At 51.2% G+C, this 17,879-nt stretch overlaps 5 protein-coding genes across 5 annotated transcripts; 2 read left to right on the plus strand and 3 right to left on the minus strand.

The window, feature by feature from the left end:
* The first annotated feature begins 1,008 nt into the window (after nucleotides 1-1,008).
* Nucleotides 1,009-4,914, plus strand: BC939DRAFT_284138 (uncharacterized protein). Its single transcript, XM_051551231.1, has 6 exons — nucleotides 1,009-1,291; nucleotides 1,586-1,848; nucleotides 2,238-3,355; nucleotides 3,446-3,625; nucleotides 3,711-4,495; nucleotides 4,557-4,914. The coding sequence occupies exons 1-6, from the start codon at nucleotides 1,164-1,166 to the stop codon at nucleotides 4,561-4,563; spliced, it is 2,481 nt and encodes an 826-aa protein (XP_051416283.1). The 5' UTR covers nucleotides 1,009-1,163; the 3' UTR covers nucleotides 4,564-4,914.
* Nucleotides 4,915-5,629: 715 nt separating this feature from the next.
* On the minus strand, nucleotides 5,630-10,584 carry BC939DRAFT_284079 (tubulin folding cofactor D C terminal-domain-containing protein). The gene is made up of 11 exons (XM_051551230.1): nucleotides 10,104-10,584; nucleotides 9,831-10,012; nucleotides 9,642-9,745; nucleotides 9,068-9,539; nucleotides 8,383-8,969; nucleotides 8,124-8,277; nucleotides 7,889-8,020; nucleotides 7,264-7,774; nucleotides 6,611-7,167; nucleotides 5,995-6,506; nucleotides 5,630-5,857 (listed from the first exon to the last, which is right to left on the minus strand). The coding sequence occupies exons 1-11, from the start codon at nucleotides 10,450-10,452 to the stop codon at nucleotides 5,749-5,751; spliced, it is 3,669 nt and encodes a 1,222-aa protein (XP_051416284.1). The 5' UTR covers nucleotides 10,453-10,584; the 3' UTR covers nucleotides 5,630-5,748.
* A 530-nt stretch (nucleotides 10,585-11,114) lies between these two features.
* On the plus strand, nucleotides 11,115-12,836 carry BC939DRAFT_439541 (RNase P subunit p30-domain-containing protein). Its single transcript, XM_051553976.1, has 7 exons — nucleotides 11,115-11,344; nucleotides 11,512-11,570; nucleotides 11,672-11,770; nucleotides 11,886-12,099; nucleotides 12,183-12,315; nucleotides 12,417-12,496; nucleotides 12,615-12,836. Exons 1-7 carry the CDS (start codon nucleotides 11,242-11,244, stop codon nucleotides 12,770-12,772), a joined length of 846 nt encoding a protein of 281 aa, XP_051416285.1. The 5' UTR covers nucleotides 11,115-11,241; the 3' UTR covers nucleotides 12,773-12,836.
* A 111-nt stretch (nucleotides 12,837-12,947) lies between these two features.
* On the minus strand, nucleotides 12,948-14,006 carry BC939DRAFT_439542 (uncharacterized protein). The gene has a single exon (XM_051553977.1). It carries the CDS (start codon nucleotides 13,881-13,883, stop codon nucleotides 13,344-13,346), a length of 540 nt encoding a protein of 179 aa, XP_051416286.1. The 5' UTR covers nucleotides 13,884-14,006; the 3' UTR covers nucleotides 12,948-13,343.
* Nucleotides 14,007-14,319: 313 nt separating this feature from the next.
* BC939DRAFT_525688 (uncharacterized protein) lies at nucleotides 14,320-17,717 on the minus strand. Its single transcript, XM_051561327.1, has 3 exons — nucleotides 16,663-17,717; nucleotides 15,882-16,579; nucleotides 14,320-15,795 (listed from the first exon to the last, which is right to left on the minus strand). The coding sequence occupies exons 1-3, from the start codon at nucleotides 17,688-17,690 to the stop codon at nucleotides 14,357-14,359; spliced, it is 3,165 nt and encodes a 1,054-aa protein (XP_051416287.1). The 5' UTR covers nucleotides 17,691-17,717; the 3' UTR covers nucleotides 14,320-14,356.
* Between the last annotated feature and the right edge of the window lie 162 nt (nucleotides 17,718-17,879).

Below are 17,879 nucleotides of genomic sequence, written 5' to 3' on the forward strand. Positions count from 1 at the left end.
CGAAGGAACACTCGTATCGCACATGTACATGTACGCCGTACCCACACACTCACTCACTCACTCACTCACTCACAAATTATAATGTAAACATATAAAAATACGCGTTCGTCCACACACCCACACCGTCCTTCGGCGAAATGGATTCCCCAAAAGGCAACCATCACCCCCAAATCCTCACTAGCCCAGGCCACTTCTTCCATTCCTCTTTCTTGCTCTCTTGCTCTCTTGCTTTCTTGCTTTCTTGCTTTCTTCCTTGCATTCTTGCTTTCTTACTTCTTGCATTCCTTCTTGGCAAACCCTATTGACCTTGGCACGCATAAACTTCGGATTAGAGGGCTACTGCTGAACTTCCGTCCTTCCTGTCTGCATCTCGAGGGTACACTAGAACCGGAGCCAGGGTAGCTCCAGACCATGTGACTGACTCTCCCTCGAGTACTCCGAGCCCCCTCCTCAGATCTGGACTGTCGATCAATCGGCCTCGATGCCACGATCCGTGGTAGTCTATCGCGGTTTATATGACAGGACAGGGCATATGTGCCATATCGTCATAGTACAGTAGGACTTGTTTATCTCCCCCCCCCCCCAAAAAAAATAAAGACGCGCTTTAGCTTCGCGCACCATTCCAAATGCGAACAGGGTGCGCGAAACAACGAAGCCCTGGCCAATCGTGGCCCGCGGTCTGGCACAGCACTCTCTCGCCCACACACCCACACACCCACACACGCAGCTCATCACTGTGCACCTTGCACTCGGCACCGCCCCCTTTCATCATCCTCGCAGAAAGAGGGATGCATTCCATCCCACACCCATCCCCTGTTCTCCTCATCCTCATCCCCATCCTTCCCCATCCCATCCCACCTGCGCTGGGAGGCCCCTCCCCCTTCTCCTCCGTTTGTTTACCTCTTTCATATCTGCTGCATCGTTGGACACGATGTTTATATGCTGGGAAACCCTCTGTCCGTCCCTTCCTCCTCCTCCCCTCCCTCCCCCATTGGGAGGAGGGGCCGAAGGTTTTTTTTTTGTATTTGCCCGAGGGGCTATTCGTTCATTTTCGCTCACTGGCACATATTCGGTCATTTTCTTTCTATTCGGTCATTAGTCATTAGTCATGGGTCATTGGTCATTGGTCATTGGTCATTGATTAGTGGCCTGGTTTGATCTGGATGAGATGTGCTGAGGGAATCCTGATCATGATGGGGGTTCAATGTATGCGACCCCACGAGGCTGCTACTCCTGCCCTGCCCTGCCCTGCCCCTGCCTCATCCTACCCCTTCTGTACACACATCGCAAGGTATGTATGTACCTTGTACCTTTTTTTCTTTTTCTCTTTTTGTTTTTCTTCTGGCTCATTCTATCCTATCCTATCCTATCCTTCTCCTTCTTCCCGTTCGGACACAGCAGCACCAACCCTGCTTTCTTCATAGACTACCATCTATCCCAGGCCATGCAACGTCCCTCGTTACGCCTGTTGTCCTTTTTCTCCCTCAGAGTACCAGCAGAGAGCGCAACTGGAAAAAAATAATAATTCGCGCTTCTCTCTCGCACACTCCCCCTTCCTACGCCCACTGCCGCCTGGCTCTTTTAGCGTATTTCTCTCCCCCCAGGACCCTGTACCAAACCCTCTATCTCACCCTGGCCACTTCGTCCCTTGTCTCAGCATCACTCTCGATTCGCACCCAGCAAAGTCCATGGAGCATGTCGCCAGGATGGACTCTACAGGCATCACAACGAACCATCTCTCCTGCTCCGCTCTTGGATCAGCTCCAGCGCCAGGAATAGACACCGCTACTGCTCCTCCCGCCGCCCCTCCTCCTCTGCAGGGAGACAAGGCTTCGACACCGTCTCCAGGTAAGCAGAACCGCAAGCAGCACACAGGTACACTTCACCGCCCATCTGCCTGTTCAGAATGGTGTCCAATGCCTTTGTTCAAATGCCTGTTCCCCCATATGAACACATCGATGTCTACGCTACCCGCATCTCTCTATCTCCGGCATCTCATCTTCTTCCCTCGTCCTTCTTCTTCCCCTCTATTTTAAAACATTAAAACACCTGCGCAGACCCTCAAATGTCGACCCCTGGCCATTCACGCGCGACAAGCACCGCCGCCTCCAGCGATAATACCCCCGGAGCAAAACCCAACCTGACCTTGTCCTCCATCCCTCCGCTGTGGCCTGGCGCCCATACTGCCGCCTCGCCCTTCTCCTCCTCCTCCTCTCAACCCACCACCGATACACTAGAAGCAGCATCAGACGCTGCAACCGCAACGCTACAAGATGTCCAGGTCGAGCAATACAAGGACGATCTTCTGCTCCACACTCAGATGCAACTGCAGGGCTACCTCGAAGACCTCGAGGATGCTGAGAGGGAGGAGGCACATGTCGAGGCTGCGCTCGCGGCCTCGCTTCATTCTCACCACCACCACGCACACGCATCCGACCCGCTGTACAACGATCACGCCTCTTCGCCTTTCTACACAGACATGCCCTCGACCTCAGGAACAACAGCGAATTCGTCCCACACGCTCACCCCAGAGGTCACGGCCGAATCCTTTCAACTACAGATGCTCTCCCTCGAATCGACTGCCGTCGCAGCAGCAGCAGCTGGCGGCAGTACTGTTATTTCCCAATCTTTATCTCTGGGATTGAACCTGAATTCGGCACAGGGTGCGCTCGGACGCAATCTGCAAGACCTGCAAGACCTGCTGCAGGAGGAAGGGATACTGGGGGACGTCAATGATGATGGGGACGACGAGGAGTGTTTGCCCCCGAGTGAGACCAAGTATATCCTCTATGACGACCATGTCTCGCCTGTGAGCATCGTCGAGGCCCTCACGATTTTGAACGGGAGTCTTTACGAGGATCTCGTTGGTGTGGACCAACAGGCGACAAAAATTCACAACCATTGTCGATGCAGCTCTGTGTCGCATCTCGACCATGATGCGAACTGTCTTATTTATAACGGTGCTTTATCTTCGACAACAACGACTGCGTCTGCGTCTGCGTCTGCGTCTGCGTCTGCGTCTGCGTTGATCATGGTTGCGAACAGTAGGGCTCATGCGATGATGGAAAAAAAAGAGCAAGATGATATAGTGGATGCTGACATCGCATTGCATCTGCAGTATGGACACGAACACGAACACGAGCACAAGAATGGGGAGGATGACGAGGAGACCACCTCACAAGATATGATTAACGGACATTCGAGCTCATTGGGGTTACTCTCGCCACCTCCTGGATCTAAACACGAATTCTTGGAGAGCGCAGACATGGAGGAGGAGAACTTACAAGGACGACTGAGCCATCATAGCGGGCCGGACATCTCTCTGAACCTGGCTGGGAACGTCGTATCGCCCATCGTAATCCACGACTTGTTCTTCAGTCGGTACTATTCGCGCCTAATCTATCTCAACCTATGGGACACTAACCTTGGCACATGGGGAGCACAGGCGGTAGGAGGATTGATGGCGGACAGGGCCTGTAGGATCCAGTACCTCAACTTGGGAAGCAACCGGTTAGGCTTTGAAGGAATCGTTCAGCTCTCGGGATTGTATAAGAACACATCATTGGTCGAGCTGGATCTGAGTGAAAATCATCTGGGACCCAAAGCCGTGCATTCTTTGCAGCAGGTATGTAGTAGCTTCAATGTGCAAAGTTATATCCGAGATCATCTTTACAGTGATTAACCCTTGGATTGGTCTTGTCCCGAACTAGATTCTGGTGAGACTGCAGAAGGACAAGGCGTGCAATATCAGACGACTGAACCTTTCCAATAACGACGTCAACGATGTCGGTTGCATCTCCATTGCCAAGATCATCACCGGCACCTGTGTAACCCATCTGGATCTGTCCTTCAACAAAATCTCAGACTGGGGCGCCTCCACGATCCTGGCCGCCTTTGAGTCGAACGAACGAACGCTCAAGGACATCAACATGGAGGCGAACCCGCTCTCGTTTGCCGGAGGCGTCGATATCTGCAAGATCCTCGTCCTTCCACAATCGAGGGTCACTCATCTAGATCTTCGAGGCGCCAAGGTTACGGATGTGGGAATCCCTTACTTGGCAGAGGCGCTCAAATCGCATCACTGCCCGATCGTATCCCTGAACCTATATGATTGCCAGCTCACGGATGCGGGGATATTGAAGCTGGCGATCAAGCTGAGCGTGAACAAGTCGCTCCGTGTTCTCGGATTGGGATGTAATTGTATTGGGGATATGGGGATTTTGGCGCTGAGCCAGGGATTATGTTTGAACAGCTATCTGGAGGAACTGGATTTGAGCGAGAATGATATACCGTTTAGTCGGGCCGGGTTGGAGGCGCTCATTTCGGCGATGCGGACGAATACGTCATTGCTGGATCTGAGGTTGGATATGGATGGGCATCCGCATGTGGTCTCTAGAGATTCAAATAGTGGAGGGCTGTTTCCAGATTTTGCGAGCGAGGCCGAATACCAGTACCAGCAACATCAATTGCGGCTTCAGCAACAACAACAACAACAGTTGCTGCTGCAGCAACAGCAACTGCTACAGCAGCAGCAGCAGCAGCAGCAACAACAACAGTCGATGATGCTTGAGAACACGACGGAGGTGCTCGCAACTATTAATCCGGTCGAGTTCTTGGTGCCGACCGAGAGTCATGTAGGCGAAGTCCTGGCGCCGACGCATGCCGCGATCGCTCAGCCGCTCCAGGTGGCAACACCGCAATCGCTCCATACACAACTTCATCACCCACCACATCCACAGCCGCCCCAAACACCGGGACTCTTTATGCAGGACGCAGCCGCCGCAGCAGCAGCCATGCCGATGAACGAGGAGGATATAGAGCAAGAACGCAAGCAGCTCAATTTGGCGCTGGCAACCCTCAAGACCTATGTCCGACACAATCTTAAGCGGTCCACGCGGCTCCATAAGCTGTGCTTTGAGATTCTGGTCACGGCCAGGGTGATTATGTTTGCGAAGGACGAAACCGTGTTTGGGCTGATGCCATCACTGTCTTTGTCGTTTTCGTCATCGCCGTGCTCTCCGTTGACAGTCTCTTCGCCTTTAGTTTCTCCGGGCGACGATGACTCCGCGGTCAGTCAGAAGGACATGAACGGATTGGAACAGACGACCAAGAACTTGAATCTTGGAACGAATCTAGATTCCTCACCTGCACCCACCGTGATCCCCGCCCAGTCGGGACTGCCGACACCTCCACTCGGTCAGGACTCGGACCTCGAACTGAAGAAGGCCCTGGCAGCCTCAAACAGCTGCCAAGAAACGGATATCTCATCCATGGTCGGCGGTGTGAGCAGCCCACGCCCACGCGGGACTCTTGCAGGCATACCATGGGAGATCAAGGAGATGATTCTTCGAGCACTGGATCGGGAGGGCCTGTTGAGCGAGCGACAGTTCCAAGCGATCATGACCTATAGTGCCACGCAGTGGGAAACAGTCCGACAGCCTTGGGACCGTTGGGGAGAGATCCGGGAGACGATTCTCGAGAAGACCCGGTGTTACTACTATGAGCCTTGAGCCTTGAGTTGATGGCACATATGTTTTTTCTTTGGCAACAAACATACAGGTTTGAAAATGAGCGTCCATCAGATGCTCAATTATACCATCTTTTCTATCGTTTTTCTTTTATACAGACAATACACGGCATTAAAGAATACACTACGAATGATAACCTACTAGATGTCGAACAAGCAGCGACAACTCTCTTTATTTAACTCGAAGACTACAAGGTGCCAAAACATTTCATTGTAGCAAATTACTTGGCACGAAGAGCAGCCGTTGTTGGGACAGGCTTTGGCTTCTCCAAATGGAGAAGCGGGTAGATCTGGTCGCGAAGAGGTGTCAACATCGCCACTGATTGATTCCTATAAGCACATAAAAAGAAAAAAAGAAAAGAAAGAGACCCCCCGGAAGGACGTGTTAGTCTTTCATGACGCTTCAATAGAACGAGGGAAAAAATAATAATAAAAAACTGAAATCTTCCACCAGTTGTGCAGCTCACCAGTCAGAATTAACCAAGATCTCGCCAACTTTCTCAGTCTCGGGCGTAGGCTCGTCGACGTTCAGCATCAAGTACATCGAGTCCGCCGTTGTCCTCCTAATCTTTGGGAACGGATGTACCAAAAGCCGGAGCAACTCCAACAGGATTGCATTCTTGATCTTCCCACCCAACGCGCAGAGTCCACAAAACGTTCGAATACTCGCTGACAGCTTCCGGGTGTCCTTGCATTTGATCGTCTGGCGACGGACAAACCGAACCATCGGCGCAAAATCATACTCGCCCTCCATCATCAGCATACATCCAGACTCAAACAGCATATCCAGAACCTCGAGCAGCGGAACGATCACACGGTCCTGGCCCTCGTATCTCTCCACAACCTTCATGATTTCGTTCCCAAACTCGACCAGCGTCAGGTACGGTGCTGAATCACCATCGTTGTCTGTCTCCATATCATTCCTGGTGATAGGCAAATTTGACACAAACTCTGTCAAGCACGCACTCGAGTGCCGAACCTATGCCAGAAAAGTAAAACACATACATCCATACATATTAGCAACTAATCATTCCATAGTCGTGGTTGCTATAAAACGCACCACAGAATTTACTCCGCACTTACCAAAGACTCTGTAAGGCCTCCTGCGCTGACAATAAAGCCCACCAGCAGATCAGACCGATACTCCGGCAGATTCAGCAGCTGTACCACTCGTGGGTACACCTCTGAGGCCTGCAGCCAGTTCATGTCATCGTTCTTCGGCAGCACCTGCATAACCTGTTCACGATGCGCCGCCCGCAACACATACTCCGAAGAAAGCTCCTGTTGCTCCACCTCCTGCTCCGCTGGAGTCGACGAAGGACCAGCAGAGGTCGTATAGAGGATCGTCGTCATGACCATCGCAGCACACGCTCGGATCCTGTCAATCTTCTCAACACTCTGCTGCAGCAATTTACTCAATGCCAGCGTATGATCCTCGTCAGACAGATAGCGTACGGCAGACGAGGATGAGGACTCGGCTTCGGCATCCAAACGGGCTACGAGCGGGACCATGACCTCGAGACCCAACATGCTCGCCTCCCGGCTCCACGAACCCACATCACCGCGATGATCAATGCTGTAGTCCTCCAGACCCTTGAAATAAATCTCCAGGATCTTTTTGGAAAGCTCAGGCGAGATTACTATTGATATGCATTCAAACTGCGGTTAGCATGTAATTCAACGTTCATAGCTAAACCATAAATCATGCATTAGCAAGCCCTACAGGCAAACCATACCTTGCTGATACTTCCGGTCAAGGACTCTGATAATGTTCGTCACTGCATTCACCGAGTTTCTTCTCGCCTCCGCGTCCGCAAACACCGCCGAAGTATGGTCTGCAGTGACCGCCAAGGCCTCGACGACCCTACTGACCCACCCTACATTCTTCGCCTCTCGATAATCAATCTCGCCCAATGCCAACGCGAACCCGCGCTGTCCCAGACGATCCACGAACGTATTAGGCGGGGGCGAGGCCTTATTGAGACAGTACTCGAATTCCGAATCCGAGAGACCATACTGTACAACGAACGCCCTGAATGTATCCGATGCCAGTTTCTGCAAAGGCTCCTCCACGCGTTCCAGGGTTGTATACACAATGTTCTTCCAGGATTCAATCGCGGATGCGTTGATGGGCCACGCGGCCTCTGAAAGGGAAGTGATGTGGACGCAGAGCGCCTGTCGGATATGCTCGCTTCCAAATCCTGACAGCGCAAACTCTGGCACAGACGGCACAACATTCGCAATGCTCTGTAGATCAGAAAAAAAAACCCCCCCAAGTTGGTATGATATGAGTAAGGTGATTTTTAACAGTCGGAATAGGATTGCCCCGCCATCGATAGAAACATGAGTGATGACTCTTACCTCCAGGGCTTCGGCTGAAAAGCATTGATCTAGCGGCTGCGACAAGTGCGCCTTAACGGCCTTGCAGGTTTTTCCAAGCGTAATCAAGGCGCCATGACGAATCGCTGAATCCAAGCTGGATGCCATCCTTATCTGTAAAATCCCGAGAGAAAGAAAAAAAATTAATCATCTGTCAGAATACCGCACGGACATGCCTGGTCCATAGTGAGCATTACAAAACAACAGCTTCACTTACGAGCGAGGGTATGATGTCGCTGCAGGCATAGTCCAGGTCAAGGACCGCGATCCTTGCCATGGACTCTGCAGCAACTTCTCGCACAGCAATGTCCCAGTGAGGGATCACGAACTCTAGCAAGTGTTCTGAGAGGTAGCGTCGGTACTCCGGGAACCTAAGACCAGAGAAGGACACCAGAAGATTGGCCATTAATATCGCGATTTCGATCACGAAAGCTCCAAGACAAAGTAATCTCAGGAGAAAAAAAAGGGTCCATTACCCTGCAATAAAGGGTGCAACGGTCAAAAAGGAATTGCTGATATTGCCCACTGAAAAGTAGTCGGCCACGGTGACGATCTCGATACCATGGGGAAAAATGCCCATACGTCCAACATTCTCCTGGAAGGCTGCACTACTGGCCCTGCGGATGTTGATGTCCCTGTCAAAGACCGAAACTGCGATCAGCGTGTTGGAGAGCTTGCGCACATGGGCGTCAAGGACATCCGGGGTATAGGCACGAGCGAACGACCAACAGACATAGCACGCCGAGTCGCGCACGTTGCTTCCGACAGAGTGCGCCCCGCGCTTGATATCAAATCTGAGAGCAAGGATGATCCATGGGATGAGCTCCGCCAGACGGTGCGGCAGGAGCAAGCCTCGGCGCGATAATTCCGCAACGGCCAGACAGGCGCCGTGCCACGTGTGTTCCGACACCGAAGAGACGTCTGGCTCGCCGTTCGGAAGCTCGAACACGTCCTCCGAGAACAACTCAAAAATGCTGCCGACAACGTCGTCCGCCATATCCTTTGGCAGGCGGTTGCTAATCCTTCCCATCCCTTTAGCTGCTGACCAACGCACGATCGTGTCCTGATGAGAATCGGATGTGAAGGATATATGGTTAGTCAGTGCAAAAAAAACACCATGCACAAACATTCTGGTGTGTTCATAAGCAACGATATGCTTACCCTGTCGCGAAGACCGTTCATCAGTCGCTCGATGACATCTTCGATCGCCTCCGGAACATCAAAGTTCTCGTCGTCCTCTGTGTCTTCCGCTATGGCTGTCGAGATCTTATCCAGCTTACCCGCCTCCAAGGCGAGGTCCATTCCAAGGTTGCTCGCCAGAGATCGATTGCCTCGCTGGTATCTCCATGCAGCTACACGGGGCTTCAGCAGGCAAAGACCCACACGCTGCGACAGCTTAACAATCAGCTTCTTCATGGTTGAGTTGGACATGAATAGCTCCCTGGACTCGATAAAGACCAAGAAATCCTCGAGCGATTCCGCGATAGGCAAGAGCACCTCACGCTGACCAATTTTGAAGATCCAGCAGAGTGTCCCCAAGAGGCCGATGGCCAAGAAGATGATTGGGCTGGATGATAGGGCGGATTTAGCCCAGTCGACAAACTCGGGGAGATAAAGGTCGCATGTGTCTTTCCTATGGGGTTTATGAGCATTACTGTTAGATCGGCAGGCACGTTGATCGGATGGCAGTTGAGTATGGATTAGATTATCAGGAACAGCAGCTGTACCGCTTTACCTTGTTAGCAAGCGGGCCAAGAAAAGCGAGGCGGCATCCCTATCTTTACCGGCGCGGTCGAGATACGTCTTTGCGGTCTCGATCATTTGGTCCACGAGAGGAATCTATAAGATGGTGACGAGCTACATTAGTTCGCGAAATAGACCATTTTAGCGATAGCTGAGGCATCTCATGATCCTGGCTACGTACTCTGTCGCTCGCCTTGGATGCCTGGCTGTCGATGCTCTTAAGATCAAAGGGGATCATGCACATGAGTGATAACCAGATAAGGAGCACGTAGCGGGTCTCCCAGGGAGTCTTACGCAGATTCAGCATCCTCAGGAACTCGAACGTGGGCTCCACATCGGCGACCTCGTGCGGGAGGAATTTCACTATGCGGATGTAGAAACGGCAACGAGTTCAGCCATCAATAACCGGCTTTGCTGCTCTTCCTGAGAATAGCATCAAGGCATTCCGGCTTACCAACGGTCTTGTATCCACGCGTTTTGCTGATGAAGTACAACATATAAAACACCAGGTGGCCGTGTTCGTTCATAGGCTGGCCTTTGAAGTCTCCGATGGTAACGTCGTGGACGACCTTGCGGATCGGGGCAATCAGGATTGTCACCATCTCCTCCAGGGACGGGTCAAGAAGGTATGAATCGTACTGATATTCACTGAGCTGTGTACAAAAAAATGCGTGTTTAGTTGTCAGAGCAAGATTGGGCAAAGCAACAGCTCGACTTTGGTTCCCCATTAATCCAATCACAATAGAATACAGAGAGCGTGTGATGTCCCTACCACTTTGACAATACTCATCTGGAGGGCCCATCGCTGACGGAGATCGAGCTCGCAGGGTCCGATCGTGGGAAAGGACGCGATGGTTTTCAGCTCGGAGAGAACCTGCTTGGCATGGATAAAATGCGAGGATGTCTTTTGCGTTGTGTGGTTGTACCCTTCCTCACCAATGTCGTCAAGGAGGGCCTCGACGTCAAAGACTTGCTCTTCCTCTGCCATGGTCGTGCTGACGGACTGAGCAAAGTACGAATGAAAGGAAAGAGAGAGAGAGACTGGTTAAGTAGCCAAAGGGTGTCGAGTCAAGTGAAGTGAGAAGTATAGAGAAGTATAAGCGCGAGTATGAGGTGTGAAATGAAGCGCAGTGCAGTGCAGTCCAGTGAAAAGGGGAGGGCTGCAGAGGGCGATGAGGATGTGGATGAGAAGGAAGGCAGATGCAATGCCCTTTTATATACGCGCACCAAGGACACGAATCCCACACGGAATGCAGTTGTTTGAAAGCGGGGAGGGTGCAGGAGGGTGCAGTTGAGAGCCAGGTCCAGGCACGCGAAACAAAGAATTGTCGCAGCAGTTTTGAGTGGAGAAGCTCACTCTTCCTGGAAACACATTCCTCAATTGCATGGGTGCACAAAGCACAGTCCTGTAAGTGCAAATAACCCAAGCACCTAAAAAAAAAAATGCGAAGCCCAATAGGTTGGACTTCAATCCTGATCGCCGACACGCCCAAACAGCATCCAGGAATCCGTCTACAGTCGAGGGGAAAGCACAAAGGACAAGGGAGAGGCTCTCATCAACAACAATAGCACATTCACATCTATACCACACCATGTTTTACGATCTCAACCTGCCAGTCTCTGCCACCACGGGATCAGCCCAAGCGGCTCAAGAGCAACTCGAGACCAGGAAACGGGTCGAACTGCTTATCCACTGTACGTTCCTGACAAAGCGAAATTCGCCGCCGTCTCGGTAGCAAAATCTATTCATGGGCTACATTAAGACGTGGCATCAGCGACCTTCGATACGACCAGGTTAATTAACCACCGGCCCTGTGCACTCACCAACAATTGTTCGTCCTTATTATCTCTTTGATTGACAGTAGGATATCAAGCTATCGCCTACAACTATGAGATCACTGGAAAGATGCCAAACAACCATGTATAGTCCCAGGACTCGCTCGTTCGCTGCATAGGCCAATCAGAAGACGTCGATCTCGCTGTATTAACCAGTGTCAACAACTATGGACACCCACAACATAGGTCAACCCCGTCACGAAACTCAACCTTCCAGGAGTTAACCTGAAGCAGTACTCTAGATTAACATTGGTCGTGGATGATATCAGCCAGAACTATGGACTAGTAAGGACGCGCGCACACATCGATGCTCAATCTCTGCGTATAGATATCAAGGCGCCAGGCTTTAAAGTAGCAAGAACTAAACCATATACCCGCTATTATCCTGCTCTCCTCATAGAACACAGGCAATCCAGGGGTCTCTACATATGATATCATTGCTGTCCAACCCACGAACGAAAAGCTGTTTCAGGCTGCATGTGGAACATTCGAGGTCGACATCATCTCGCTAGATATGTCCGCAAGGCTACCATTCTATCTCAAGCATTCAACCGTTGGACTGGCAGTAGAACGGGGCATCTACTTCGAGCTTTGCTATAGTGCTGCCATTCGAGGTAAAACATCGAACAGGTTATGACATGATTGAGATTAATCAGGAATCGATCCTGACGGTAACCTTTTGTTGTCCTCCTCATAGACACGAATGCGAGGAGGAATCTAATCAGCAACGCACAGAGTTTGATCCGTGTAACGAGGGGGAAGAACATAATTCTGAGCTCACAGGCCATGAAGGCCATGGAGCTGCGGGGGCCCTACGACATTGTGAATTTGTACAGTATATCAATCGCAGCTCCTTTCATCTCTCTGATCTTACATCTGATATTGTCAATACATCCTAACGCAAGCGCTCCTATCGGTATATTTGGTATAGTGGGACACTACTTGGCCTTAATCAAGCGGTTGCAAAGGACTGCTTGAGTTCACACTGTCGCGCGGTTGTGATGCATGCAGGTACGCTTTTTCAGTTTTGTCTTTATACATGCTTTATCCTGTGCCATTCTGTTGTACCGCAATGCCAATATTCTTTGCCACTCTTTTTTTTTTTTTTTTTTTGTCTTTGAAAACGCAGAAACACGCCGAAACACGACACGCGCTGTCATTTCTGTCGATCCGGTATCGTCCCTGACAGAGACTGAACAGTGGAAATTGGGGAATAATAAGCGCAAGCAATTGGACTCTAAAGAGGCTAGGCAAAAGAAGAAGAAAGCAAAGGAGCCGTCTTCTTGAGAGCGAAAAATAAACTTTTCCTTGCGGAAAATAAGCATTTTTGGCTCTGATGGAAACATCCCTGCCCCGTTCTTTTTGATTTTCTCGGATCGTTTCTGACCATGGTTTATGTGCCTTGTCCACATGCATGCAAATGTTCCACAAAGACGACTGGTATACGATGAGCACAGATGTATGGATAGCTGCTGAATGGACTTTATGATGTACAATGTGGATCCAGTGTAAACGAATAAGACTATGAACGCAAGAACAAGAAAACGCAAAAAAAAAGAGAGGGATAAAGAAAACAAAAATAAAAACTACTAATGACTGTCGATAAGTAACTGATTGCATACAAAAGAGGGTATCCGCCAAGGGGCTAGAGGTTGCTGGCGTCGTGTCGAGCACGGCGGGATCTTTTTGTCAGGGATCATAGCCGATCGCGTCCACATGATCCCCCTTTCCGAGTTCTCCTGCTCCTGGAACACATTAGAGATAGAAAAAAAAAAAAAAAAAGAACCTGCCGAAAACAATTGCAACAAAAAACAACGAAAAGAGCCCCGGTCAACGAATCTGGTGTCAATCGCTGCCTTTACTCGTTCTTCTTGAGGTCCTCCTTCTCAATGACCTGTCGCTTGTCGCGTCCAATGGCATAGGTCCAGCTGTAGAGACCCTTAGCCAGGGCCAGGGCACCAGCAGCCAACAATCCTTGCTCCATCATCACGGCCAAAGGCATCAGTTCAGCAACCTTGGCAGCGGCCAGATCGTTGACCTCGGGGAAAGCTTGAATACAGCCGAGCATCAGGATATCCTTGGTGGTTATGATCAAGGAAAAGACCAAGAATGCGTACGAGAATGGCTCGAAGACATCATCAATGAAGGCGAATGAGAAAGCAGCGGACTCGAGGACAGCGAGGGCCATGACTCGGATGATGTCGACAACAAGGTGGACAGCGTAGAGGGTCAAGGCCGACTGGGGCACGCTCTTGAAGGTCTGGATATAGGACGAAGGATGGGCCTCGACCGCGACGAGATTGGCCTCGGGGAACCAGCGGTTGAAGGCGACAGTAGCTGCGTAGACGGCAAGGACGGTGAGGACAAAGTCCTGGTTGACGAAGGTCGAGCGAGGCATGGCAGACAGATCTGGTTTTCCGGAATGAGACGACGGGCGGTGAAGGTGGAGATGATGAGAAAAGGGATGGAGATGGGAACGAGGACAGAAGGCCCTTTAACCTTTGTGCGCTGGACCAGTCAGAGGCGGCAGTCTTGTTTTTTGATCGCACGTTGATCTTATCTGGGGCAGCACAAAAAAAAAATAAAAAATTCCAATCGCGTGGGCTACGACTCTGCCCTGCCCCTGATCCCTTGATCGCATGGCACTTTCTTTGCCACCAAAACGAGATCAAACCCAAAACGACCATTACTTTCCTCTTTGTCTGCGCCGTTGCGCATGGTTCACCTACACAGAGCGAGAGTCCTTATTTTAAGCCTTCTATGGCGAGGCCAGCCAGCAGGATCCCCTCGTTATCTGGTGCCTTCTTCTTTACGTAGTGCGGGCTGGTCTAAGCAGAGCAGTTGCAGTGCCTAAATGGCGCCTGGCAAGCTTTAATGAGGAGGAAAAAGTGTATCGAGGAACGAATCGAACAAGGGCAGGTCATTGAACCCTCCTACAAAATCGCCTGTTCCGTGTTGTGTAGCATATGGAAACGATCCAGAAAGCAGCTGTTCTACGGACATATGTTCTCTCCCCGACATAGGATCCTGCGGCCAAGACTGGAATGGAAAACTGAGCGGAGCCTGCCCATGACCTGGGAATGGCATCTCTGTTGTAAGTGGCTGTATGTTTGTCCACGGTCCAGCAGCATTGGCGAAGACAACCCCTCCATGTGACCCGTTCGTGATATTGCCACGTCCACGTTGAGCTGCACTCATTCCGTCCACATTCATTGCGAATGAGCCCTGTGCTGTCCTGTCCCGCACACAGTCGCTTGCCAGTCCATGCGTAAGTGTCGGCTGCGCAACACTGGGAGCCGCGACGACAGGTGCCGTAGGACTTGCTCTCTGCGTACTATCTTCCTCTCCGTCACTCATTGTCTCCTTTGTTTGCCTCCGCCATTCGTTGCGAAGTTTTCTCTCCGGGACAAACGCAGGGACGGAACTGGGCCTTCGATAGACTGAGCTGGCCAGTTTCCACCTCTGCATTGCCTCTACTATTTCCTGTGTGTACTTTGCGGCCACTCGACATATACTCAGTGGTTGACCGCCTTCATCGTCCTGCTCCTCATGGCTGACATCACGGCTGTTCCGAGACTTCGGATTCGACCGTGCCGGCGAGAGATATATATTCCCATCAAATTCGTCCAGCCTTTGAGCAGCCTGGACCATGAGCGACAATCTTATATCGCCTTTATAGTCAATAATAAAATAGGTTATTAGCACAAACGCTGCACCCTCAAGAAACAACCTGCAGGCGTCCACAACCAGTGCACTTGTCAAAAGAAGAGGGGCTCCGGTTACTTCCATCAGTCCTTTCGGGTTTCTATTTGAGGTCGTAGTCATGGCTGCTGCCGCACCAAGAGTCAGACGACGGTTGAAAAACACGAACGAGGAGAGCAGACCCTCAGAGAGTTCCATACGTTTCGAGCCCACGGCCGAGATCCGCCTCCTCAGATCTTCATCGCTCCGTAATGCGTTCACAAATCCCTTGATGGAAAAGGCGCCGTCAAACTGTCCGGTATAGAGAGTCGCCGTTCCAAAGGTGCAGAGTATCGAGAAAAGTGCACTGGATTCGAGTCTGGACCATTCTTCCACCAAGCTCGCCGAGGGATGCCAGGCATAGGGGGCCATATCCACTTGTTTGATCTGCTCGATATAAAATTGCATATCCAGGGCGCCCAGGATGATTTCAACAATCTTGTCTTTGGCGCGCGAAGCAGCCTGTTCATGCTCCTGATCTCCTGTTGCTGTTATCATTTCTTGCACCTCGGCCAACGACTCTTGATATACTGCCATGGATTGCATCCTGTAAGCAAGTATGGTACGACCTAGTTACGGCATGTAATATAACAAAAGAATGAAAAAAATGCCAAGAGTACGGTAATATTATAAGCTTATTGCTCTCTTCATTTACCTGCTGAACGAATCATCTTTTCTGTGTCCTGTGCAGGAGACTCGATTGTGCCAGCAACGAATCCTTCCAAATTGGCAGGCGTGCCCTCGACCTTGTCCCCATTCTCATCGATTGCTATCATACACTTGGCAATCTTTGCCAGCTCATCAAAATGGCGTATCGGTCGGATAGCGGCCTTCATATGGATATAATGTCCCTCCCAGAGTCGCAGGCTAATCCACAGCGAAGCAGCGTTGAACAAGTTCGAAAGCTGGCCGTCTGCAATCTTTTCCTTAGGACCGGCAAGAAGGTCGTGCAGAGCTTGGAGAGACTTGTCGAGTCCAATATCCCGTGAGATGGCTAGGGCTGTTGTCAGCAGGCTCTCTCCCGCAAGACCGTTGCCTCTGCTAGCTTGTGCATCCTTGCCACCGCTTACAGACGTCCCGATCAAGCTTGGCTCGTGTGCTAGGAGGAGTTCGAACGCCTGGATCGTGAGAATATCGCATGTCGCTGAGATCAGCATTTGAGTTCCTAAGCGATCGACCACCGACGAGAGTGCCCGCATAAGAGCTGAAGACAAGGGATGTCGATGTCGAGCCGCTACGAGGAGCATAGACGCAAGAAGAAAATGGGTCGATTTTGTTGGTTGGCGAGCGTGCAGGTCGTAGATTGTCTTGAGGAGGGGCAGGTGAGGATGCCATGCAAAGTAAGGACTCATGCTATAATGCAGGGAGGAAGCTACTGTGGTTACAACTCTGCGCCCATACTCTTGAGTTAGAGATCATGCCGCTGAAGTACTTACTAGTCATTCAGCTTGAGGCACTCTTCTCTGTCAATCAAGTCTAGCACATCAACGGCTTCAATGCCGCGAGTCGGGGAAGCAACTCTCTGTACAAGATAAGAGGTATATTGGGGTTGCCGGACTGCGTATTCAAGGATCACTGAAATCGGCCGCCAGACAGACCTCCAAGTTCGGTCATTAGACCTTAGAACCGCCGCTACCTCTTTGCCGGACCCCGATTGACATCGAACCATGGACGGCGATACAGGCCCTTGCTGTTTGCTGGGTCGACCTGAAGTTGATCCCTCTCCGGACAATTCTGTTTCATCTCCTTTGCTGTGCGTGGGATCTCGGGTCAGAATTTTGACGGGGTTTGCGTCTGCGTCGTATTTCGAAGGCGTTTGACGTGTTGAGGGAGAATCAGCAAAGATGTCTGGCGAAGGCTGAAAAATAGTATCTGGTGTTCCAGGAGAGGTGGCAGTTGACGTTTCAGATGAGTATCCCATCAAGGACGATATAGATGAAATAGGGCTAGTAGCCCGAGAGGGCCTTGTTGCTGCAGCAGAGAAAGGCCTCAGGCGTAGAGATATGGACTGGGACGACTGCGAAGCTGAGGCAGCCTCTTGAGCGACCACTTCGGCTGCACTGGCGAGATAAGATAGCGAACTCCAGGATGCATTGGCGGCAATGTTCCTTTGGGGACCGTCGTGGCCAAGATCCTCGGCAGGGTTGCGTTGTGGCAGCTTTATTTTCCGCTTTCTGTCTCCGTCCCAGACGATGCAATCGATGTCGAGGACACTGCAGCGATGGCACCTCTTGGATTCGATAACAGGTTCCTGAGAAGAGGGAACAAAGATATCAGGCAGCTCACATCGTGCCTTCTTTTCACGGCAATTGAAGCAGCTGCGCTTGGCGAGTGGTCGTTTGCGTCGCTTTGTGGGTGTATTACTGGGCTTGAGTGGCGGTAGAGGTGATGATGCGATAACTTTATCTGACTGGGCAGCAGAGGCGGTGGAGGAGGCGGAGGTGGGGTTGGACTTTGGCGGCATTCGGGCGAGGCTGAGTGCAGGTGTGAGAGGGGGGGGGGGGGTTGTGCAATCGGAAAGAAGGTGGGGGGGAGGGGAAGGATAAAGGAGCAAAAGTTTTCTTTCTCCGGGCCAGCTCCGTTGGAGTTGTGATTCGCCAAGGTGGGCTGTATAGCGTATTTGCTCATAAGGTTTTATTACAGAGCAAGTACC

This window comes from Gamsiella multidivaricata (genome assembly GCF_025024155.1).
Source record: "Gamsiella multidivaricata strain RSA 2152 chromosome Unknown BC939scaffold_7, whole genome shotgun sequence".
Taxonomy (NCBI): Eukaryota; Fungi; Mortierellomycota; class Mortierellomycetes; order Mortierellales; family Mortierellaceae; genus Gamsiella; species Gamsiella multidivaricata.